The sequence below is a fragment of the Gadus morhua genome, chromosome 8, assembly GCF_902167405.1.
Source record: "Gadus morhua chromosome 8, gadMor3.0, whole genome shotgun sequence".
In the NCBI taxonomy this organism is placed as follows: Eukaryota; Metazoa; Chordata; class Actinopteri; order Gadiformes; family Gadidae; genus Gadus; species Gadus morhua.
This window is the reverse complement of record NC_044055.1, coordinates 17966980-17993753: the sequence shown is the minus strand read 5'-3', so window position 1 is coordinate 17993753 and position 26774 is coordinate 17966980. Positions and strand designations below refer to the sequence as shown.

The following is a 26774-nucleotide window of genomic DNA, read 5'->3' as shown; positions in this document are numbered from 1 at the left end:
ACACACACACACACACACACACACACACACACACACACAAACACACACACACACACACACACACACACACACACACACACACACACACACACACACACACACACACACACACACACACACACACAGACACACACACACACACACCCACACACACACAATGTAACCGTATCTCACTAAAAACAATTCAAGACCGTTCCTCATAAATAGTCTCCCAGCATGCTCGCTGTCTCCTGGTGTGTTTGCTAACATTTGGCTCCACTGTTGGGCCCCAGGACATAACAAAAAGGCCCTGCGTTTCAACAACACCATTCAATCTGAACCCTAAGAGGACTGACGGCCCTGTTAATATATACAGAATACACATACTCATATTAATCTCACGCTGTCGCAACACACACACACACACACACACACACACACACACACACACACACACACACACACACACACACACACACACACACACACGCGCACGCACACGCACATAAGCACATACACATACACATACACGCACACACATACACACACACACCCCTGGCCAGATAATCATACTTCAACAAAATGAGAATTGACAACCCACTCCCGAGTATGATGAAGTGTGTGGGGTGAAACATTTTATTGCAGGATTTCGGCAGCTCTATCGAACCCTCAAGACATAGTTGCTGAATGAAATAGTGATTTCTCAGCTGCCAGGGGAAAACACTGAGAGAGAGAGGTAAGGAGTAACAGAAAGAGAGAGAGAGAGAGAGAGAGAGAGAGAGAGAGAGAGAGAGAGAGAGAGAGAGAGAGAGAGAGAGAGAGAGAGAGAGAGAGAGAGAGAAACAGAGAACCCTCCAGACACAGTTGTTGAATGAAATAGTGATTTCTCAGCTGCCTGGAGAAAAAACGTTGATAGATGTAGAGCGAGAGACAGAGAGAGAGACAGAGTGGAGAGAGACAGAGTGGAGAGAGACAGAGTGGAGAGAGAGAGAGAGAGAGAGAGAGAGAGAGAGAGAGAGAGAGAGAGAGAGAGAGAGAGAGAGAGAGAGAGAGAGAGAGAGAGAGGGGGAGAAGGAATAGCAGGGAGGGGGAGAGTAACAGGAAGAGAGAGAGCACTAGGGAGAGGGAGAGGAGCAGGGGGAGTGAGTGAGAAAGGGAAAGAAAAGGGGGGAAGGGGTGTACCCCTACCTCTTAACAAGCAAAAAACAAGTATGGTACAAGTGATCAGACTCAACAGATACAGATACAACATCTGGATTCATTTGCCCTGAGCGCTTCTCCCTATTTTATTTTCCACTCTATCTGCTCTCTCTCCTTGTATCTCTCCTTGTCTCTCCTTTTCTGTCTGAACACCCGCTCACCTCTTCTGCTCTGTCCGTCTTCACTTCCTCTGACAAACCGCATCTGTCCATCCCTTCCCCTGCTCTTGTCGTTATTTGTTTTTCTTTTTTGTTTGTCTCTGGCTGTTTGAATCTGTTCCTTCTGGGTTGAGGACAACTCAATCACAGTGCACTGTGTTCCTCTGGAGAACTGGGAAAAACAAGTCCACAGAGATGACATGATTCGGGCCCCAGACGGCTCTTTCACAAGCACACCGTTTGGTGACACGGATCTGACAGGAAAGTGCTCGATGAATTTCTGGGTTTGACTACAATCTCCAGCAGCTTTCACTCCCGTAATCTCCCTTGGGTGGCTATCATTACGATCTCACTGCATGTCACCCTCCAAAGCCTCCTGGGAAATGAAGTCTGACGAGATCATGACCCAGATTGAGGCCAATTTGTGTGAAGCAATTATCCTTGATTTAACAATTTCCCCCCATGTGGATTCTCCGAGCACGTAATCGGAGAGAACATCCAGAGGGCTGGTCCTGGCGCGAAACTGAAAGCCCTTATTTGAACCGCCGCGCAGCCGGCGCATATCGTGTCGGCGGCAAGAGTGATAAAGAGTGATACAAAGTCGGTGCAAGAGGAGAGGCATGCCGTCACGGCAACGTGTGAAAGCGGGCAGCAGACTGGCACCGCCATGGGTTTTGGACGGGGTCTCTGTGTGCGTCCTGTGTAAACGCTCATACGTGTATATTTAGAACCTGTGTGACAACACATTACCAGCTTCCTGCCGGCGGGCCTCTGTCTGGCCTTTAATCATATGGGGCTACTTCCAATTTAACATTCTGCACGGCAACCCGGTGCTTTTCTGGTCCAATTACAGCTTAAGTGTCATTGTGGCGCTGCCACCACAATAACTAATGGGTAAAAATAAGCGCGGCGGCGGTGCTGTGACTTCAGCCACAACTATGGTGTCCTTTCTGCACGCTGCTGCTGCTGTGTGAGAAGAGTTGGCTGTGTTACGTGTGTGTGTGTGTGTGTGTGTGTGTGTGTGTGTGTGTGTGTGTGTGTGTGTGTGTGTGTGTGTGTGTGTGTGTGTGTGTGTGTGTGTGTGTGTGTGTGTGTGTGTGTGTGCTGATGTGTGTTAGGTCTGTGGGGGTTTGTGTGTGTGTGTGTGTGTGTGTGTGTGTGTGTGTGTGTGTGTGTGTGTGTGTGTGTGTGTGTGTGTGTGTGTGTGTGTTAGAAAAAAAGGTGAGTTGAAGGGATCGACTAATGAATGCAGGCGACCTGCATGAGTTCAGGCCATGAGAAGGTTAGGAGCAGATTCATGTTATAGAATAGATGAATGTAGGATATCATACTGTTTCATACTATCAGAAATAATAATAATAAAATAGTAATAACGATCATTATAATCACCACAACCATGATCATGCCTTAAAATTTGTACCTACATCGCATGTGTGTCTCTGTGAATGTTGGTGAGTGAGTGTGTGAGTGAGTGTGTGTGTGGGTTTGTCTTCAGCTAGCCCACAGAGGGTGCTAGGGGCGCCAACAGCACCGCCAGCCCCCCCCCCACACACACACACACACACACACACACACACACACACACACTGCAACCTACAAAACATGGCCACAAATGAAAAAGTTTATGCAGAATTACTTTCATTGGGTAATTCATGTTCCATGTTTAATATGCATACTCTCACCCAGGGCAGAATGTCGATGCGCTTCTCCCTGGCCAGCAGTACCAGTGTGTGTGTGTGTGTGTGAGTGTGTTTGTGTGCGTGCAGAAGAATACAGTAATATAGTGATAACGAGGCAGGAGACAGCGTTCTCATACCACGGCGCTGGGGGCCATTCCTACAGCTCGAGGAGACATCCCCTGGACAACCGCCTTCTCAGGAAAAGCATTTTAATCCCACTCCAGGCTTGGGTTGCACACAAGTCAGCGTACAGATATGTGCCACAGGGCCATGTGTGTGGGGTACATATCCCTGTTTTAATTAGTAGAAATACACAGCCCCACCACCGGACTGCAGACCAGCTATGGTTACAACAGAGCAGGGGTGAGGGGTAATACCATGGTGTCATACCGTCTCTGCCAGCTCTGCCCCCCCCCCCCCCCCCCCCCCCTTGCCTGGCGAGCTGTTGAGAAGCGACACTATTTATAGTGCGAGGAGCGCAGGAGCTAATGAGTCATGGTTGTGTAATGAAACGCGGTCACGTCGTATCGGAGGGGGGTCGTTGGGAGTCCGGGCGTGACCTCAATGCACGGAAACAAGCAGTCGGCGACCCCTGAGAAACGCCTGTCACGCCTCCAAGAGAACATATCAGATCACTTGGTTATGCACACACTGCCATATCCCCCCCGCCCGTAATGCACACACACACACAGGTTGACACAAACACGCACAAACGCACGCCGGCAGGCGCACACACACACACAAACACAACACACTCACACACACGCACACACACACACACACACACACACACACACACACACACACACACACACGCGCGAGCACACACATGCATGCCCGCACCGATGCAGGCAGGCAGGTGCACGCACACAAACACACACACACACACGCTCACACACTCACACACACAAACCATGCTTATCTGAATCTCTTGTACTCTCAGGGAAGTAACAGGTGGGCAAGGAGGTGGGGGGAGGAGTAGGCAATCGGAGGGAAGGAGGGAGGGCGGGGGGGAGGGAGGGTTCTAGAACCAGCTCTCCTTCTCTCCATCAGCATTCCGGTAATTAAGATGGCCGGCTAAATCAAAACTTTCCAACTCAAACAATTCCACAGATGCCAGGGGGCATTGGAGAGACAGAGGGGGAGATGGGAGAGAGCGATAGGAGATTGCCTGGAAAGGGGGATCAGGCTCTCAGCTGGGTGAGAGGGTAACACGATCGAAGGCCTCCAGTGAAGAAGCTGCGGGGAGGGAGAAGCTGGAGGGGGCGGGAGAGAGGGAGAGAGACTGCTGACAGACTGAGGAACAGCTCCTCTGGCCCCTGGACCTGAGGAGCCCCAGAGGGCCCCAGCGTGACCCCCATAACTTAGTCTTGTTCTCTGATGGCTGATTGGCAGGTCTGGTATCAGTATAGTATATCGGTATAGAGTGTTAACCTGCCCAGCACACCGGGCATACGGATCCCACTGCAAATGCTGCAAGTTCCCAAAAACTCAAACTGTCTGTTGCGATGTTGCCTAAACGGTGCTGATGGGGTTAAATCGTGGAAGGTTTATGGTACTGCACCGTTGGAGTTAATGCAGTCCTGTGATAAGACAGCATGAAACAGTTTTAATGACACAAATTATACAAATTACTAAGAGTCTACATTGGAAAGAAATTGCAAAAATGTATGCAATTATGTAATTAGGGTGTGTTATAAAAAAGAGAGTTGGTCTAGGAAACCACAGCCTACCCTGTACGGTTTGGTAGTGATTAGACATGCATGTGTTGCGCATCATTTCCTAATTGGTGGTTTTGGTTCTGGTGTGTTATCAACATTTTCTAGCATGACATCCCTGCCAGACAAAGGAAGGGCACCATGTTATTTATCGGAAGATTAACATGAGCCTGAAGTTGATCCCAATCTGTTAAGAGATTCAGAGGAGAAATAAAAAGAAACGTAACAAGGATCCCAACTCTCTCTTACAGGTGAGTTCTCGGCTTTTATTTGTGTGCTTCGCACTCGTTTCGATCAGAGGCTAACGATTTTACGAGTGCATACACATAGCTGGAAAAGCAACGCACATCAAAGGGTGTGTTGCTGTGCTGATCACTGGAAAAGACTTGAAAGAGAATTACGTATGGAGCCACCTTCTTTCTACTTTTATATGGAAGATGCTGTTGGCCTCTGGCCTTCTTGGAGATGCCTACCCACCACATTAGATGCAACCCCAAAAAAACTAATGATGATCCTTCAATCCAAAAAAAAGATACAAAGGCATCCTGGCCCCCTCTCACAAACTCAGATGAAGACATTAAAACGCCTGGAGCGAGACGCCCGATCCACATGACTGCGTCTGATCGTGAGCGATCGCAGCGCTTCGCCTGTGATCGGGCGTGGGCCGCGTTCGTTTAGAGAGCAAATCCATGTAAACCCTCCGATAACCCCTTCTGGAGCCCGCTCAAACCCACCGACAGGAGCACCGCGGGCCCGGCACCGGTTCAACTCACACAGAGCAGAAAGGGAAAAACAAAAAGGACATAAAAATGAAACAGACTTCATCATCAATCTCTCTCATTCCATCCCTGGAACTGGAGGGGACGAGGAGGAGAAGGAGGAGAGAGAGTGAGTGAGTGATTGGGGCAGCGGTGCAGATGCATGAAACCACCCATGGGGACTTGTTAATGGTGTGCTAGGAGCCACGGAGGCTGGGAGACAGGGGCGGGCGGAGGAGGAGGAGGTGATGGGGGAATAGAGAGGCCGCCCGAGGAGATTCCAGCCTCGGGGCTTTTTAATGAGGGGAGAGATGACGGGAGCCCAGAACGGCCACCAGAGAGACCAGGGGAGAGAGAGACCGAGCAGGGGAGAGAGAGAGAGAGACCGAGCAGGGGAGAGAGAGAGACCGAACAGGGGAGAGAGAGAGAGAGACCGAGCAGGGGAGAGAGAGAGACCGAACAGGGGAGAGAGAGAGACCGAACTGGGGAGAGAGAGAGACCGAACAGGGGAGAGAGAGAGACCGAACAGGGGAGAGAGAGAGACCGAACAGGGGAGAGAGAGGGCGAATAGGTGGGAGAGAGAGACAGAACAGGGGAGAGAGAGAGAGAACAGGGGAGAGAGAGACAGAACAGGGGAGAGAGAGACCAAACATGGAAGTGAGAGAGAGACAGAACAGGGGAGAGAAAGAGAGAACAGGGGAGAGAGAGACAGAACAGGGGAGAGAGAGACCAGGGGAGAGAGAGAGAGAACAGGGGAGAGAGAGACAGAACAGGGGAGAGAGAGACCGAACATGGAAGAGAGAGAGAGACAGAACAGGGGAGAGAGAGACCGAACAGGGGAGAGAGAGACAGAACAGGGGAGAGAGAGACCAGGGGAGAGAGAAACAGACAGAATGAGAGCGGGGGAGAAAAAGAGAGAACAGAGAGAAAGAGAGATGTGGTTTGAGTAGTGGTGCAGGGCAGAGTCCAACGTTAAGTATGTAGGGGAGTGGGGGGATGGATGGAGGGTGGAGTCACAACACATCCACGTATACACATGCACACATCTCAGGATCTACACACACACAGCACACATACAATATGCGCAGTCCATAGGAACTCACTGGAAGGGCGAGGGTGTGTGAAAGTCACCGCGGCGGCTCTCTGGAGGCCTCCGAGGGCCGGGGGAAACAGAGCCAAACACCTTTCACATCGTGGGCCTTATTCACCCGTAGCGGACATCTTGGTTCTATACACCTCCCTGGGTGGGGGGACTGAATGAGGAATACCGCATTCAGTCCCCCCACACAGAGAGATGTGAAGAACAAATTATGTGGCGCATTTTAAAGCACTCGGGCCTGGGGATGGACACTAGGTGAATGGGGCCCATGAATCAATCTCTCTCTCTCTCTCTCTCTCTCTCTCTCTCTCTCTCTCTCTCTCTCTCTCTCTCTCTCTCTCTCTCTCTCTCTCTCTCTCTCTCTCTCTCTCTCTCTCTCTCTCTCTCTCTCTCTCTCTCTCTCTCTCTCTCTCTCTCTCTCTCTCGAAGACTGGCGTCTCGCCCCAATATGTGTGTTTTGGTCCCGCTCCATGTCTACATGTTTTCATCGAGCTCCATGGTGATTTGGTTCTTAATCGTTTTGTTTTTCCTCGCCCTGTTCAAGATTATCACCCCATGATTATTCCAAATGAGGGTAATACAGTGAGAAATAATGGCTTTAGTTTGTCTAGGGCTTGTCCTATTCTCCTGTGACCTCCGAGAGACCTACGACAACGTTGTAAAGCCATGATGTCTTGATCCAGGGTGTCTCCCACACATCCTGTCCCTTTCCCTCTCTCTCTCTCTATACATCCTTTCAATTAAGTTCTTTGGCCCATTTTTTTCCCTGGCGTCGTCCAGCTGCGGGGGTCTTTCTGTGTTTCTTCAATCCTTACCCTGCTTTGATTGTCAAAACATTAATCTCTTGATTCTAATCCTTGATAATTATAATACTCTGAACGCTGCACCTATGAGAGAGGGAGAGTGTGAGAGAGAGAGAGTGAGAGTGAGAGAGAGAGAGAGACAGGCATCAATTCAAGTCGCATGCAAAACTATGTTATTTGTGAGTCAGTCATTGACTCACACAAACACACACACGCACACGCGCACGCGCACACACACACACACACACACACACACACACACACACACGCACAGCAGTCCCAGTTGAGACGCACACAGAAAGAACTGGCTGTATCAACGGGCAGCAGCATTAATGCTCTCCAGACAATTGATGCTGGCTTGAGGACAGAGAGAGAGAGAGCGAGTGGGGAACCAGGGGCGGGAGATTGGTCTTTGTCTGATTGAATGGGATGTGTATTTTAGCATGTTCTCATATGGCATTACGGATAATGGCCCGGCTTAGTCTGCTGTCCAAGCTAATGTTTGTTGAGGCTTGCGGCGGGACAAGCCATGGCAGGACCGATCACTGGGAGCCGGCATCAGAGGAGCCGGACCACAAGTCCCACAGTTCAACTCTGGGCGGACGGTGAAAGAAAGTCATGATTTTGTCGATTTCGTTCTGCATTCTTTGGAGTGCAAGATGATGGTTGCCGACCTGGGCAGGAGCCTGGTGTTTGTGTAGGCATGACTGTGGTGGTCTTGGCTTGTTGATTGGGGAGTAGGGGGCGATCTGGTGGGGAGGGCGAGAGCAGGACAAAGGCGCCAAGAAAGCATAAATCTTGACTTTGTGGGTGAGGAAAAAGGAGATTTCTTTTTTTTATTTGCCGCAATCCTGGCAGTCAGGGGGGAAGTTTGAGACAACAGGGTTTCCCGGCACGCCAGCCAATCAGGGAACGGCTGGCAAGGGCAGACGGACATGGCAATGGATAGAGATATGGAGGGAGAGAGCGAGGAAGATGGCGAGGGAGAGTAAGAGAAGGCACACACGCACGCACACAAACACACACACAGACACACACACACACACACACACACACACACACACACACACACACACACACACCTGGCCTACATGTTAAGAAACCTTTAATCACCCATTCCCGCCTCTTTGCTAGTGTTTCTTACAACTGACTTATCTCTACGAAGATATATCTGCATATGAATGAAGCATCTGTCGGAGGGACAAGATTTGGGATCGGAGGTGTTCTGGGTACCATTTTTATTAGGGTTTTAGCAGCCTTTGGTTGCATCCGTGTAAACGGTCACTGTGGCGAGCAAAAGAGCTTGAGCCCATCGGTCAAAATGCAATACGGGAACCCATTGCTACGGTCTCACGTCAATTTAGCTTTTTATACCCTTTTTAACGGTTGTGTAAGTGAACCGGCTGCTTGTGAAACCATCGGGCCGTGGCCGCCGTCTCTCAACCCCGACTCTATTCACGCGTCTCCAGTTGCTAATCGGACCGTAAACAATGACCAGGAACAGGACGTCTTGGCCCGGAGAACCACTGGCCACACCGGAAGCCCAGAAACATTGGCCCTCACCCCCAGTGGCTCAAACCGGCTTCAGACGAGAGCACGGATTGACGCCAACTAGAATCCCTACCCCCCCTCCTCACCAGGGGGGGGGGGGGGGGGAGGGGAGGGGGTTCTAGTCAGCGTCAATCTGGGGCTATCGTCTGAAGCCCAGCTGTGAAGGTTTACGCTTGCACAGCGAGGTGTGAGCAGCAGATGAAAAGGAGAGGTCATTAGGCAGTCTTCAAGTGTGATTTAACGATTCCATCCTTCCCCCTTTTCCTTTTGTCTATGCATCCCCCTCCCCAGCCCTACCCCCAATCACACTGCCATCATCCCCCCTCCACCCAACACCGCCCCGGAGGGCAGTGATGGTCACGGCTGATCAGCAAAAGCAAAACTTCTTAGGGCTAAAACATGCTGAGCATACAGTATACAAAAACACAGACACAGACACACACACACACGTGCACACATCCACATGAAGCCAGACTGATTGAGTGGGACGTGTTGGAGGGGGAGATAGGGGGATAGGGGGGGTGGAATGCGGCGGTCCTCCCTGATCTGCACATGAGCTCATGGCATCGCCGCGGTGTGTGTCACGTTGTGTCCGAGCCACGCCGGTCTCCGGAGACCGGCGTCCGTCAAAACATCTGCGCAATATCACCGTGACACGTCGTGAGAAGGAGAAAAAGCAACGAGAAAACAAATGGAGAGAAACAGATAATATGAAAAAAAATGAAAAATTCCAGACGCTGACAAAGATGGGAATAGAGATAATGAGAATGTTTGGGGCGTTTTTTTCCATTGCTTTTGATTCTTCGCTAGTGTTGGAACAAGCGAGTTAAAGCTTTGAGACGGGGCTCGAATCACCGGCTGATGATTTATGACGATAGCAGATCACTTCTGCTCACTGAGAGATTCACCTCCACAAATGGAAGTGGACAGACAGCGGCCCAGCCCACAAACACACACACATACACACACAGGTTCAGAACACACAGACACATTCAGACACACGTAGACAACCCAAAACCATGCACACACACAAACTCACCATATAAATCACCCCTACTTAATATGAGACAGCTGCCTTTGCGAGTTTTGTGAGCCAAGGTGATGCTAAATTGGGCCAAATGAGAAATATACAATGTGATGCGGCTCAGGGATTTCGCCATCAGCTTTCATTTGGGATTGGGTTATGAACAGAAAGCATGACCGTAGATTCGGTGTTCTTGGCTTTCTAAAGTGGAACTGTGCGTGACTTCGTGTGTGTGTCTGTAACTATGTATATGTGTGTGTGTGTGTGTGTGTGTGTGTGTGTGTGTGTGTGTGTGTGTGTGTGTGTGTGTGTGTGTGTGTGTGTGTGTGTGTGTGTGTGTGTGTGTGTGTGTGTGTGTGTGTGTGCGCGTGTGTCTGCGTGCATGCATGCGTATGTGTTATACAGTTGAGGTGAGGGGTGGGAGCGGGGCTGCAGCAGACATGAAGTCATCGTGTCTCCACAGGGACATTGAGACAGACATCGTCTCCCAGGGAACATAGAGTCAATCAGGTCAAACCCACCCCTCTGCTCCCCAATGACCCAGCCTCTGGAAGCTCTTACCCACTGAGGGAAAAAACACATTGACGCACTGCACAAGGAACCAGCCAACAGTCTTGGTGAATACTAGCTAATTTTGCTTTCTCCTTCACAATTGGTTGTTTGCTTGCTGTGTGATGCTTTCCCACAGAAAACTAGCAGTGTCTTTATGAAATATACTGTATAAAGTTGACCCATTGCCTGTCGCTCTCACACACAGACCTACCCACACACACATCCCCCATACACACACACACACACACACACACACACACACACACACACACACACACACACACACACACACACACACACACACACACACACACACACACACACACACACACACACACACACACACACACACACACATCTCCCTCTGCAGACTCCCTGGAGTCTGCAGAGCCAGTTCGCAGATCAGCCAATTACCTGGATTTAATGAAGAAGAACACAACACTGTCTCCGTCTATTCCCCTTTACTCTCTCCATCTGCTTCTCCTGAGGTCCCGGTAATATTGTTCTGCTTACTATCACAACACAATAACAGAAATTGTGAATGCAGTGTACTTGCTGGCATTCTATCAAGGTCAAGAACTCACTGCTAGGAAAGGGGCTTATCATCTTAAGTAAGTAACAACAGCTTGAGCAGTGGGGTAATAAGTGCGCACACACCCAAAATGAATATGCACGCTCGGGCACGTTCAAACACGCAAGGCCCAACATACGCGCTACCAAATCAGAGCGGAGCGCATTGCATGCCCACATACAAACACACACACACACACACACAAACACAGACAGACACACACACTATAATTGCAGATGTCATGGCCTTTAGCCGTGGGCCAGGTCCTCCGCATATCAGTGACACTTTGGGATCAAAAGTGTCAGCATTTTCCGGACATCTGTTGCCCAGCAGTGTGAATATATGAGCACACGCACACTCCGATCGTTTCCACCTGTTTTCATGCAGTGACACACAACCCCATCTACACACAGAAGCTTGGGTCAGGATAAATTTACAAATGGACCAAATGTGATACTGGGGTATGCGTTTATGGTAACACTTTATAATAAGGTGCCATAATAAATGGAAAACTAGTCATCACCTAACCCTTTGTTAATATTGGTTAATTGTTACTAAAATATCTATATGGCACAAGTTAATCGTTTTTTCATCATTAATTAAATATTAGTTGTTTGCATAACCCTAACACACGACCCTAACCCTCACACACAACCTTAATCCTAACCCTAACCAGCGACACTCTGTGGTCAGTGAAAAAAAGCTATTAACTTGTGCCAAATGATATTTTTGCAACAATTAACAAATATTAACAAAGGGTTAGGTAATGACTAGTTTTCTATTTATTATGGCACCTTATTATAAAGTGTTGCCACGTTTTCTTGTCCTATAGTCGATATGGATCCAAATGACAGACTCTGATTCAAAACATAGCACCAGCTTTCAGACAATACAACAATGGCTCAATGTGTGTGAATCTGTGTGTGTGCGTGTGCGTGTGCGTGTGCGCGTGTGTGTGTGTGTGTGTGTGGATGGACAAGAGGACTGGGAGGAATGAAACTGATTCTGGATGGGTAGACATTGTGCAATAAAATGCATATACAGTGTGTCGTACGGCACTGAGTCCATAATATGTAGGGGTTGCAGTCAAAACTAGTAAAAGAAAAAAAGAGTAGTTGAGATTGATAGGAAGGGCATAGGAAGTAAGAAGTAAAGGGGAAGGCAAGTTCGGCCAATTTGCATATGAAATATTAAAACTGATTCAAAAATTCAATGATGAAATTTGCTAACTTGCATTATGTTCTCAGTATTCTAACATGCTTCAGATACAAGTGTCCACCAAATGGCAGATGTGGTCAGCCCTTTACTAAAAGGCATAGAGTCAAATGGAAGCAGCTCATTGTTGGTGTTGTATGGTGAATATTCAGCATGGTTATAGGGTCAAATACATGACACCAAGACTCCCACACAAGACAAAGCACAGTAGGGCTTATGGGCTGTCAAAACAAAGGCAGGCCAATCAAAACACACACATACGCCCATATATATACACACACATGCACAACGCATCTGGCTTCCCACAGACATGTCTTTTTTGGCGTAACCGTAGAAAGCCAGCATGCAGTGGGATTTTGGGGAGGATCAAACACACAATGACAAAGGAAGAGAAACAGACAGGATCATCTTCAGCAAACACCCCTCCCCCCTGGCACTCCTTATCAACACACTCCGTAGTCCGTACACAGATAAAGGATCGTCAAGGACTGGCATATCGTTACACAGCCAAATCCCCAGTCCTGAGAGAGGGGCAGAGGCAGACCGGAGAGACCTGATGGGGAACGACAGTGGCTTCAAGAGACTGCACTCTTCAAATATACAGGGAGAAAGACAAATAAAGACAGTCGGGGCCCAGCGAGAAAAAGAGAAATTTGACAATCCCATTTCAAAGGGACTATTCTAAGAACTAATCTGTATGCTTTCACAAGTTTCAATCTAACCTTTTATGGATATTTGATTGTCAAGCATACATTAAACTTGACGTCTTTATATCAGGTCACCTCTAAGTGTCTGAGCACTTAGAGATGTGCCACGTAGACCGACGAGTGCGTACTGGAGGAGAGGCGTCGGCCAAAGAACAGAAAGAAAAAAAAAAGAAACATAGGTGTTTGCATTCATGTGGTATCGGAGACGCCCGCTACTTGACATTCCGCTCAGGGCGGTGAGACGCGGCAGCACACGGGCCTTAGTAGGGCCTGCAGATGGGGGGCAGCTGACGAGTGCATGGCGAAGCGTTCGGCCGGGGCTCACTGTAATCACGCCGCGGCTTTCCATTGGTCCGGTTTGTTTTATGTCAATTTCGCCTTGTACAGTCCGCCAGCAGGACTCCTGACCGGCAGCCTTTCATACGGGGCCAGACATGAGGTAAAGGCGGGAAGGGCCGTGCCCTAACAATGACAACTCTTCCCAATAATAGGAGGACTGCTGCTGCTGGGTAACTATTTATACAGCCTGCTGCAACAACCCTCCACAGCGCAGATGAGCTGAGGTGGAAAAATATCGCAAATGTAAATTGTGTCTGAGAAGAGCGAAAGTCAATGGGGATATTTTCCTGGCGTGTTTCAAATACAGTATGTGTGAGGGACGAGGATGATGTTAGTTTTGGTCGTTTGTCTGTGTGTGTGTGTGTGTGTGTGTGTGTGTGTGTGTGTGTGTGTGTGTGTGTGTGTGTGTGTGTGTGTGTGTGTGTGTGTGTGTGTATGTGTGTATGTGTGTCGGTGTGTGTGTCGGTGTGTGTGTGTGTGTGTGTGTGTGTGTGCATGCATGCGTGTGTCTGTGTGAGTCTTTACGTATTTTATACTATAACTATAATATAAAGTTTTGAATCACTTAAGAAATAATCTGATGTAATACAGAGTAAATATATACAGTATTCCTCTGCATGTCACACATGTGTGTTTTATGCAAAGATGCATATCTACTGAATTACAATGCTGTCTTAAGACTACTAATTACTATTCCACTGCCCTATTATCATAAATGTGCTGGAAACCAACTTCACGACTCATAGTCCCTGTTTAGCCCAAGAAAAAAAGTACAATCATACAGATCCTTTGGGATAGTGCGTGAGGGAATAAAAACAAAGACCCTTTTCGGAAATTATGAAAACGCAACCCCACTGCAATTACCATCAGAGCAGGGAAAGTAAACCCTATCCCATGCCCAGTGAGCAGCCTGCTGGCAGGCTGAAGCCCAGTGAGTGAGCCAGGACAAATATGACCATGGGCGACTCGTGTACAATGGCTCAGACTGCTTCAATTCAATATTTAAAGGACTCTTAATAGATTAATGACATCTTACGTCGTTCTCAGGAATGAAATGATCATGAGGAGAAGAAAGAGAAGCTTGAGAAAGTTTTTTGTCAAAACCCATTTTTATTCTGTACTTTGTTCTAATGTCCTTGTTGACAAATTTACTTCAGCTTGAAGCATTTACAAACCTCACTCCTCGCTCCTCATCGTCATCCGCTTATCCGGGGTCGGGTCGCGGGGGGAGCAGCTCAAGCAGGGGGCCCCAGACTTCCCTTTCCCGGGCCACATTGACCAGCTCTGACGGGGGGATCCCGAGGTGTTCCCAGGCCAGTTTTGAGATATAATCTCTCCACCTAGTCCTGGGTCTTCCCCGAGGTCTCCTCCCCACTGGACGTGCCTGAAACACCTCCCAAGGGAGGCGCCCAGTGGGCATCCTTGCCAGATGCCCGAACCACCTCAGCTGACTCCTTTCTAAGTAAAGGAGCAGCGGCTCTAATCCGAGTTCCTCACGGATGGCTGAGCTTCATCCGTTTTTCGCTGAGCTTACCCTATCCCTAAGGGAGACGCCAGCCACCCTTCTGAGAAAACTCATCTCGGCCGCTTGTACCCGCGATCTCGTCCTTTCGGTCATCACCCAACCCTCATGACCATAGGTGAGGATAGGAACGAAGATCGACCGGTAGATCGAGAGCTTTGCCTTGCGGCTAAGCTCTCTTTTCGTAACAACTGTGCGGTAAAGCGAACGCAATACCGCCCCCGCTGCTCCGATTCTCCGGCCAATCTCACGCTCCACCCCGAGGTGTGTGTGTGTGTGTGTGTGTGTGTGTGTGTGTGTGTGTGTGTGTGTGTGTGTGTGTGTGTGTGTGTGTGTGTGTGTGTGTGTGTGTGTGTGTGGTGTGTGTTCCATGATCTGATAAAGCGGGAGGGCCACGCCTGCTGGAGAACTGCTCGTTTGACTCTGTAATGCTTTCGCTCCAATTCTCCAGCGGACAGAAGAAAAAAAGACAAGAGGGGCCAGTGTGTGTGTGTGTGTGTGTGTGTGTATGATGTGTGACTGTGTGTGTGTGGTTATGTGTGTGTGTGGTTATGTGTGTGTGTGTGTGTGTGTGTGTGTGTGTGTGTGTGTGTGTGTGTGTGTGTGTGTGTGTGTGTGTGTGTGTGTGTGTGTGCTGCCGCTGCCCTCTGAGCAGAAGCGGAGCATGGCACGGCCTCTGTACCTTTTTTCCTCCCTGTCAAGCCTAACTGATTCTGCTCCGCAATGCTGTAGCTGCATCAGCCAAAACCACGCTGAAAATGAAGGCTGGAAAAGGAAGAGAGGGGGGGAACCAAACAGAGCTATGCCCAATACTTTAACAGTCACATACTTGCCTCCTCGCCAGCAACCATGACCCCCAGGAAATCAGAGACAAAAAAGGGTGTTTTTTTTTTTTGTTTGTCGGTTTTTGTTTCGGGAAATCGAAGGCATATGAACTTTCATTTGAGAGCAAGAAAACAAATGAAGGTGGTTTGGTTTTCCAGTGGCAGCAAACTACAAGTTTATGGCTGGCCGTCTCTAGATCACTTCCAGCGCACCACCTTGCTGTCGCTATACACGGACACACTTGAGAAGAGGGTCTACTGTAACTGCATCTACAACCAACCTCCACATCAACAGCCCTTAAATATGTATTCAGCTCTTTTACTTTCAAAATACAACTTTAAGTGCTCAGCCTGAAATTGCTGAAGTCCCTTGGCCACTTATGCAGCCTCATGGATCTTCTCCATCACACGGTTACACCTAACATATAATAGCCGTGCGTAAAATGTGTGAGTCGGTGCAAACAATAAACAACTTCACGACTCATAGTCCCTGTTTAGCTGCTCCCCCCCCCCCCCGAAGGGCTCATTCGGCTGTGTGTCTCGCGCCTCTGAAACTCTGAAACTTTGCGAGCAGAGCGACCCAACAGCGCCGCCACAGCCACGTTACGGCGGCTAAAAATGCCACGGCCGTGCACGGACCACCCACGGACTGGGAACCAACGGTGCATCACGGTCGGCTCTACACACTGCTTTACCTTGGAAGGCGGAGGCGTGGCCGGTGAGGAGGTACTTGAGCTCGAAGCTGTAGGAGCGGATGTTCTGCAGCGTGTCCCGTTTCACCGCCAACTGGTAGCTCTCCTCCATCTTGCGTGTGCAGCAGGTCGGCCCCTGGTGCTTACACACCAACAGGTCCACATCTGGGAGGCGTCCGCCGAGGAGAACACACAAGACGAGAAGGACATGATTTAGGGTCAGCGGACAGGAAACGTCACATTCACACGCGGAGAACGAGAGTGGTGGTACAATGTTTTCTAGTTGAATTACGATATTTAGATCGAGATTTGATTTGTAGTTTCTAAAGATTTATAGAACCAACCTAATGGTGCCTTTACTTTTTCAGTAGAGAGACGATTTGTATTGTTGTATGGTGTCATTAAGTTAGCTTAAAATGCTGATATATTTCATTGAATACTGCCTCTCATGGATATTTGGGCTTTAAAGGAAAATAATGACAACCAAAACGTTAAGATGAAGAGTACAAAGAACAAAGACGTGACGTTTTTCCTGAAAGATGAACCTCACATGGCATAACATTTGACAGGTTGAGGAGAAACAGCACTGCAGTCAAGGGGAGCGGGCATTTGGGGGGGAGGGGGGGGGGGGTCCGCACTGCCTGCACACTGCGTAACGACTTGCCCGCTGCAGTGTCTCTGTAGCCGTCAGGCATGAGAAGAGCCCTGAGCACGCACATAGATAGACATGGCCATAAATCCAAAGGCAGACGCGTGAGAGACACAGCAGGAGATCCAGAGAGTAGACCCAAAGAAAATGTATCTCTATTTCGCTGCCGGGAATAGATTCTGTGCTATAAATTGGAACATGTGTTTCGGACTCAAGTGCTGCCACACGTGTTGACAATGTGTCTGTTTAAGAAAAGGAGCCGTAAATACACACATGCGTGTGGCGCACACGCCTAAAAACACATGCAAAAACTTGCTCGGACAATGCAGCCATGTGCATATTGAGGTCTGCCGCACACACACACACACACACACCAGACACACACACACACGCGCAGGATTCAAAAACACGCGTGCACACAGACTCCAGCACTGGACAGTCACCGGTTATTCATTACAAGCATTATCAAGGCAGAGAGCCAATTCGAACTGGAACGCTCTGGCCACTCACGCCTGCGCCATGACATCACAGCTCTACCAACCAACAGAGTCCACCCTGTCTTCTTGACACCACCAGCCTACTGACGCTGATCGCTGCACACACAAACTATCACCATGACATCACCCGGCCTGGGTACAATTAGCATGGGTTATTAAATTAAATCTCCCTCACAAGCATGCTCACACACATGCACCCCCCCCCCCCCCCCCCCCCCCCCAACCTCACAGTTGCTGCACGATGTGTGTTTGTGTGTGTGTGTGTGTGTGTGTGTGTGTGTGTGTGTGTGTGTGTGTATGTGTATGTGTGTGTGTGTGTGTGTGTGTGTGTGTGTGTAACACTGAACTGGAAAAAGGTCTGGGTGGGGTGGGGGGTTGTTATAAAGTAGAGATGGTATATGATCAGTCATTTCAATGGGGGGCTGGGGTTGGTGGAGGACTGCTGGAGCCAGGTGGTGTAACCAGAGCACCCCCACAGAGCACCCACACACAGAAACCCCCAGCATGGCCTTGGGACTGTCCGCTAGCCCACTGCCTGCTGCCCCCCACCCCACAAATCTATCACTGAAACACAATAGGCTTGCATTCTCAATCAGATTTTTATCCCCTCTGCCCCTCTCTCTCTCTCTCTCTCTCTCTCTCTCTCTCTCTCTCTCTCTCTCTCTCTCTCTCTCTCTCTCTCTCTCTCTCTCTCTCTCTCTCTCTCTCTCTCTCTCTCTCTCTCTCTCTCTCTCTCTCTCTCTCTCTCTCTCTCTCTCCCTCTCCCTCTCTCTCGTTTTGTGGCCCGTCCAAAGAAGACATGAGGCCCAGTCCTCATGACATGATTACTTCTAGCTATGACAATGCATGTACACGTGCATTCAACAATTTGACTAGACAGACACGCATTGCCCTGGAGATCTGCTCTATAATGTATTCTACATATTTAAATAAATGATATACTTTTTATGGATTTCCCAGTAGGAGTCTCCTAACCATGGCAGTGTTAATGCCATGACATGACAGAACCTAAACAAGGACAAAGCAATTATGTAAGCATCCTAGCTTGCTTTTTTATTCCTACATGACTCAGGATTGAATGTGACCCGGGACAAGAAATCTTACTCTCCCCCGATTTCCCCGACCCCATGGATCAGGGAGGGGGTAGGGGGGAGGCTGGTTGGGACTTTTTCTACCCCCCTCCACTCCTTTGTATGTCATCCTTGATATGAAACTAATATCCAGGGGTCTCAGAGTGGAATCTAGCTGGCCTCCTGGTCCCTGGTGAGTAACAGCGTGGTGTAAATGATACCCGAGGAGGCCTCAAGTCCAAAGCCACCAGGGCAGTCAGTCAGTCAGTCAGTCAGTCAGTCAGTCAGTCAGTCAGTCAGTCAGTCAGTCAGTCAGTCAGTCAGTCAGTCAGTCAGTCAGTCAGTCAGTCAGTCAGTCTGTCTGTCTGTCTGTCTGTCTGTCTGTCTGTCTGTCTGTCTGTCTGTCTGTCTGTCTGTCTGTCTGTCTGTCTGTCTGTCTGTCTGCCTGTCTGTCTGTGCTCCACAACCACTGATCCGGATGTTTTTGGAGATGTGCTTTATTTTCCGTGCTGCACTTATTTCCTTGCCTTCATTAATACAAATAAAGTAAAAATGAAATATAGCTACAATGTGTGATGGTATATTTGTGTGTGATGGTTATTTTTCAATAGTAAATACACTTTAATAAAGTGGCCAGATCTGACGACCCATATCGGGTATTAACATTGTATTTGTATGTAATTTTCTAAATTTGACGGATGAGATAAAAATAGGATAAGGGTATAAATGTATTAACAGACACTAGCACCAACATAGTTTGGTTACGGTTAATTTGCCATTTCTATGAATAACAAGTATTATTGCTGATACGTGCCGAGAGTGGCTCCTTCAACATCAACGTTGAGTAAATATAACTGCGATTCGCATGTCATAACAATAACACCCATGGATTTCCCAGACTTCTTTAATCCTCTGACTGCCGACAGGCCTTCGCTGTCCTGGGAGACGTTTGTGTTGTTTTTGCCTCCTGACGCTGCAGTTGAATTCACAAATCCTCACTTGTCAGTCACCCAAACTTTCCCCCGTCACGACTTGTTCATCGAGGTGTATTTACCTCAATGAACAAGTAATAATCGTCAGATCTAGTTCATCTCTCAGAAACATGCAACCCACCACCAGCTGTTGTTAAAAGCGCCTGTTGATAACGGACACATGGGGGTTATACTGCTGGAGAATTGATGTGACCCAGACTAAACACACACACACACACACCACACACGCATATTATCCATTGTCTCACTCTATCCCTGTCACTTAAATACTGTCATTCACATAGACAGTCACACATGCAAACACACACACACACACACACACACACACACACACACACACACACACACACACACACACACACACACACACACACACACACACACACACAAGAATGTGTGCCCACAAAGCACGCAAACACATACACACTCCTCGATTTATAGCGGTGTTTATACAAAGTTCACACAGACTTTAATGTGGAGCGGGCCTCCTAGTTTCGAGTTCTGATGAGTGTGAGTGCGGGCCGGGGGGGCTCCTGGTGCGGCCGCCTGGGTGTTTCTCCCACAGAACAGGAGTAACATTGTCAGAGCGGCGGCTGGTTCACGCCGTCGGGCCGGTTCCCTGGCAGAAACCCCCCCCTCCCCCGCTCACCGCACTCACTGCCTTCAGGAAGCCTCGAGCGGGAGGTTTTCTTTGAAGTCGGTCCATCCGCGCTACCTCGCGGGGTATTTACTCTGTATTGATTCGCCGGGGCTGGGGATTGGAGCGCACTGAAGGAAAACACGGTTCAAAGGGTCCCTACTGTACGGCCGGGCCGCTCCGGACCCACCCCCGTGTTAGGGGGCCTGCGGTGACTGGCAGGGTGTCCGCAGGCCTCAGAGCAGGGTTTTGAAAGTTTGAAAGAAATGAGCTTGAAGGCTGTGAAGATAGAGATCTGGCCGAGATAGTGGGAAGAGATCACAGTGGCAGTCTACGCTCTTACTTGTCCCTTCAAGCTTCAGCAAACACAGAAATAACTTATTTCACAACCACAAAAAATGATTGATAGTCATCGTACAAATTAATTAAATACAGTGATTTTAGGAGGCACACAAACAGAAAGGAAATACTTTGACAGACATGAATATCAGTGCTTTGAGTTCGACCAGCTTCAGAGACAAACAACTCGAGTGACTGGGTGGAATAAGTCAAATATGCCAAAGTCAGGATCTACTATAACCCCATCACGGATTTGCTACATACGACAGAGGGTGTTGGGGCCATTCTGTCAAATTAAAGGCACTACTTGTGTTTCACTGGTTATGTGCAACTATAACAAATGCAAGGCAACTGAGGATATTTAATTAAATGTGGCATGATGGGGAGTTTTTTTCATTCCTTGCTAGATTAGCTGCCATGATACACACAGCTTGATACACACAGCGGAGTGGGAAAAGCAATTTGCGGAAACAGTTACTGGACTTGGGTTAACGTTATTGTAAATTGAGACTGGTGGACTGCCGCATTGCCAGAAAATAAACGCAGGGCATTGCCGATGGGAACTACCCTATTTTTAATAACCTGCTCAGGGCACTATGCAGGTAGTTATAACTCAACCGGAATGCAAGGACCGGGGTGCTGAAAGCATGTCCCTGAACTCATCTCCAAGACCCCCTCTGTGTCTGTCCCGCATTTAGCCACACAATGTTCCCAAGAAGAAGGGTACACAACGCACATTTCAAAAGGACAAGTTGCATAGTTGGTTTTGAGGAGTTCTCTTTGAAATAGAATGATACAATAAGTACCAATCAAGGAGACGGTATTTGTTGAGTGACAAGTGATTAGGTTGATGAGAGGGAGGTTGAGTTAAAAAAGCATGCTACTAAAATAACTGCAGCCAATCAAAGAACAGATAACACTTTGAAGGTCTGCCAGAAGAGGCTGGGCACTATTACTGGTTAAGGATGTGGTGACATGTGATAACACGTTTCCTTACCCTCAACACATGATCCTTGCATTTTTATTGCAACAGGCCAACGCCCATTTCTGCGTGTTATAATCCCACTCTATAAGGGAGAAGTTGTTAATGACTAGCTGTTCTTGATAACTTTACGCATCAAAGAATGCCAGTAACCGTCACAGCATAGCAACATTATCTGCCGCCAGAGTTTGTGCTCGAGTGTTTTTGTGCCTTGAAAAAAAGCAGCGTCTTGCATCACCAGATCGTTCTCATATGGGTGGTCCTCCATAACCAGGGAGCTAGCACCAGGCTTCATGAGACACCCAAGGGTTGGCCCCAGCAGACTCCCCTCTTAATTGATCTCCAAAGGGCAACATCAACAATCTTTGCTAATCTCTTAAATGGAGTGTTTGGCAGTGACCCACAGCATTGCAGCAATCGCAACTCTCTCCCTCTCTCTTTGTCTAGAAAAACTTAATCACAGGATAAGCAGTTCCATGTCATTGATTACCTAATCTCTGAGAATGACTTTATCCCCCAAAGTGCATTAAACTAACTGTTTATCAGATGGGGCCAAAATAGCAGTCACTGGCCATCTGGAAAGGAAGTATTTCACTCTGAAATAATTTAACTCCAGCTAATATTCAGAGAAATATAGCTTCACGTTTGAAAAATGGTGGGAAATGTGTAGGGTTTTCGTGCATTGAACTTTAGCTGACAGCATAGTCATCAGTTACCCATTTTGTCAAATTGACGAGATTTTCAAAGTGTGTCAACAAAACGCCCGGCCAACCAAGGTGCTTGGCAAGAAATCACACCAGGTCTGCATGAAACAGACCACTGTTTTCAGAGATCAACACAAAGTTCAGAGCTCCACTACTGAGAACTAAAACAGAGTGGCTTAATTGTGTACACACACACATACTGTGATTGACACCAGCCAAAACTTCCTCTATATCACCATCAACCTCTTTGAAGAGAGACTGATCCTGACCCAAAATGACCATTCCAGGACAAGCCCATGTTCAAAGCAACACAGTGCATACTTAATCTGAGAACCAACATTGATGTCCATTAATATCATAAGTAACAATAAATCAATTACAAATCAACAAACCACAATTAAATCAGAAATCATCTATACAAAATATGATTTGTATAGTCCTACAATCATTTGTATATATGTTTGGTAAAACTCACTGAATCTAAAAATAATCATGCAGTGCACCTTGAACACACTGTCAAAGTCGGAGGTACTCAGGTGTCATTACACTGCAACACACTCAACCCATCGTTTGCAGAAAGGTATCTTCTGCTGCCCATCGACGTTGTGTATAATCAAGTTCTTCTTTTTATCCTAGGATAGATTGTCTCCAGATAATTAACAGCTACAAGGTGGGACATCTGTTCTATTGCGGAGCGACCTAGCCAGCTCTGTGAACTAGATCACTGCAAACTGTACAACCTTGCAACACTCAATTGTCCCCAGCCATTATCGACACAAAACCTTGGCCCTTTTTGGTCTCTCGTAGGGCCTGCCTTCAACTGCCACTTGCAATTTGAATTGACATGCCTCATTGCAATGTCCTCTTCCCCCTCCCCTCTCAAACAAACATATCGAGTGGTGCGGCTGCACCTCTAATATATGTTTACCACTTGGCTATCTGTTGCGCTTCTCTCTGTCGGGGCATGTAGCGTCAGACATGGGGATACTTAAGACGGGACCAATATGTATGTGGCAGCAATGCAAGGATGACTGTAGTAACTATCCACACTGAAAGATATATACACCCCACCCCCTGAATTCTGACTTCATGAGAATGCAGTTTAACCTAAGTGGCATGCAAAAGAAGGTATTTTTTATTTATGACTTTAGGAATTGACATGGGAAAAGCCAGTGTGCATATATAAATGCATAATTATAACGTGTCACATATTTATGACAGTCTTGATGTGTGTGTGTGTGTGTGTATGTGTGGTCTTGGAATTTATAGCTATTGTATGCATGGTTGGCTCATTTGGTTGTGGGAGATAACATCAAAGATTGCAGCACAACATAATCAGTCCAAAGGAAATACGGGCCCGACAGTTGTTCCAGAATCAGGTTCCAGCTCAAGCAGCATGGCAGAACCAAATCCTGAACCCAGAATTGTACTGGCTTCCAAAATAGATATAGGAGCAATTGTGTCCAAAATGAATCACTTTCTCTTATGATGTTGGGGCACATAACCACAAAACCATAATTTCCATGGAGGAGGACAATAGGGAATCATGTGGGTAGCTGACCCATGCTGAATTGCTGTCATTTATTTTTATAACATCTATTCAAACTAAAGATGTGAGCTCCACGCCACACAAGATTTGGCATAAAGTGCACAACCATACACCTCAAATATAGTCTGAATCAGACCCTACAGGGTTGATTGAAATGAGAAATGCTTCCAAGCCACCATAGCTTTAAATGATGTAGCCTATTGTCTCCCGTTGTCTCAGATTTGAAACAATAAGTCACACACATATTCTCAAAATATGACTTTATCTAGCTTTTAATTATTACAGCCTATAATATTTGTTGGCCACATAACATCTTTGATAAAGTGAACTATCAAAATGCAAATTGTTGATCCAGGCATGACCAGGTTGATAAAAGTTTTTATCTTGAAAAAATAAATAATGATATTGGATATTTATGTTAGTAGCTATTTCCTTTGGAGATGATTCCTATAAAGATTCCTATATCGCTAAGTTAATCAAGATGTATATTTTGTATAGCAAAACTACAGGAAACCAAAGTGGGTCTCCAAAATAATGGTCTAGAATGGATGATGAAAGACTTTGCATTGACCTGGCATTGAGTTATTGGATATATTTGTTGTATATTGATTAGGCTGCAATGCAGTGTAAAAAGCCATCACTGTAAAATCACTAATAGGCCTTGACAGTTAGATCGTTGGGTTCATTCTGGGTCCTTTCGACTAAATCAAATACAAAGCGCTTGACAAAAAAATGCATCTGATGCTTTTATTAACTTATTTTGTGACCCTGTATGTGGTTCGAGCATAGAGCATGAGGTTAAAGCATTGAAAGAAATAACATTATTCAGCATTACCCACTATTGTGCACGTGATACACGCGTTATGCTCACCTGTGCCAGGTGACTCTGGTACCCGGCTCAGAGGACCAATTTGGCCCAGTTGAAACGCAGTCCTTACTTCATGGCAGCTGTATGCCAACACGTCGACCACATTCACCGCAAATAAAGTTGCTGAAAAAATCCATAAGTATCCGCAGAAGTTTACGCGTGGGCATGTTCCTCGGGACATTGCCGCATCTCACTCCAGGTGTCCTTGCGATAACTTGCTGTGGCTGGACTGGAAATTGCGCGGCGGACGGTTGTGGAGTCAGGGGCAGTGAAGTAGCTACGATGAAGCAACGGTAAGAGAAACATCTGACAAACGGTTCTCGTCCTTTTACATTATTGTTTGAGATGAGAGTCAGCAGCAGCAGCAGCCCCCGCAGTTTGAAGGTGTTCTCCTAACGAGAGGAAGAGCAGTGTGGGTTCAACCGTCCCACGCTCAGGGCTTGCAGTGGCGGCTGAGGGAGAGCATGCTGTTTCCAAACCATTGCCCACGCCCCCTCCCTCTGTGTAGGTTTAAGATGATTGACACCGCTGATGTACATTGATGGTGGAAAAAGGCGGGAGTCTGATTGTGCAATTAGCTATGCTAATTTTGTTATTCTGCCACACATTAACTATCATGAACTAATTTTGATTTTACTCATTTAACATTAAATATCGATGAACAGACTTAAAGTTGATAATTTGCATCCTGGATATCCCTTCATTCAATTAGATTTCAAATATAATTTCCTGCCGATAAGTTACAATTGCATGATAATAGTATTCATAACTCTTTCAGACTCCACATGTTTGGGTTCACAGTGCGTTTTTGCATGGATCCTGTCTGCGAGGCGACGGAGAGGTTCAGCTCGTTTAATACACATTGCTGCCATCTTGTGGCAAGTACAACGATATAGAAGCTGGTTTTGTACGTTTGGCTGGTTCTGCCGTTTTTAAGCAAGTAAGTTACGCAGTTAAACTGCACTTAAAATATGAGTTGTAATGTTGTTGTTCTATAAGGTTAAATGCAGCAGGAAAACAGCCAGGAGGTCTGGAACGCAGAGCGTATAACAAGACGTTATGAATTGAAATCATCAATCCAGGGATTGATCGATTGACTGAGAAATGTATTTAAATTTCTCATAACAATGCAATGGTTTTTCTGACCTGGGTATAATTGGGTGCACTTACAGGTCCATAACACAGGTAGGCGCTGCTGTACACTGAACGATGAAAACTAGTTATTGGTTAAGGACGTGATGTTGTCTGCTGGGTTCTTTAAAGGTCCCAAATGGCATGAAAATCTCAATTTATGAGGTTTTCCAACATTATTATGAGTTCCCCTAGCCTGCCTATCGTCCCCCAGTGGCTAAAACTTGCGTTCGATGTGAAACGAGCACTAGGTATCCTGCTCGCCTTTAAAAAATTAAAGCTCAGGCGTGCTGGTATGGAATGTGGCCCCATATGTCGTCGTAAGGGGCTAAGTTACCTCCCCATTCTCTGCCTTGCCTGCCCAGGGAATTTGGCCCGCCAATGAGACAATGAGCTACGACTGTGCGAGCGCCAAATGTGTGTGTGTGTGTGTGTGTGTGTGTGTGTGTGTGTGTGTGTGTGTGTGTGTGTGTGTGTGTGTGTGTGTGTGTGTGTGTGTGTGTGTGTGTGTGTGTGTGATTACACACACTGTAACGCAAGTGTTGTACACTTCTTTGTTATTTGGATAACCGTTCTGCTGTTGGTGTTATGGCGTATAACACGTCGGCTCTATGATGTCTCTGGTATTTTCACAATGAGACTGTAGTTGAGGTTATCTCAGCCATTGTTGAGAAGGAATTGGGGGAAAGGAACTTGGGCTTTGACTTCCTGAACTGCGACATGGAGGAGAAAGGGATTGTTGCCCACGATGGTCTGCGAAAACCCGACACAGTTGTTTGAGATTCATAATATCGTCTGGAGGCGCACACAGCTTTTGGCCGTGATAATATATATATGATATAGATATCTATGTATAATATGATATTATTTAGATAATAATAATATTTAGAGCTCTAGGACTCCCACCGGAGCACACGGAGTGTTCTAGAATATTTACAGAACACGGCCAAAAGCTGTGTGCGCCT

General features: G+C 47.3%; 1 protein-coding gene across 2 annotated transcripts in view; it reads right to left on the bottom strand.

Annotated features, from left to right (window-relative positions):
• gpc5c (glypican 5c) overlaps positions 1-25146 on the bottom strand; it is a 108408-nt gene extending 83262 nt beyond the window's left edge. For both annotated transcript variants that reach the window (XM_030364132.1, XM_030364133.1), the window contains exons 1-2: positions 24682-25146; positions 16395-16556 (exon numbers count right to left, since the gene is read on the bottom strand). In XM_030364132.1, the coding sequence (XP_030219992.1) occupies positions 16395-16556; positions 24682-24859 (340 nt within the window). In that variant the 5' untranslated portion in view covers positions 24860-25146. The remainder of the gene's footprint in view (positions 1-16394; positions 16557-24681) is intronic.
• Between the last annotated feature and the right edge of the window lie 1628 nt (positions 25147-26774).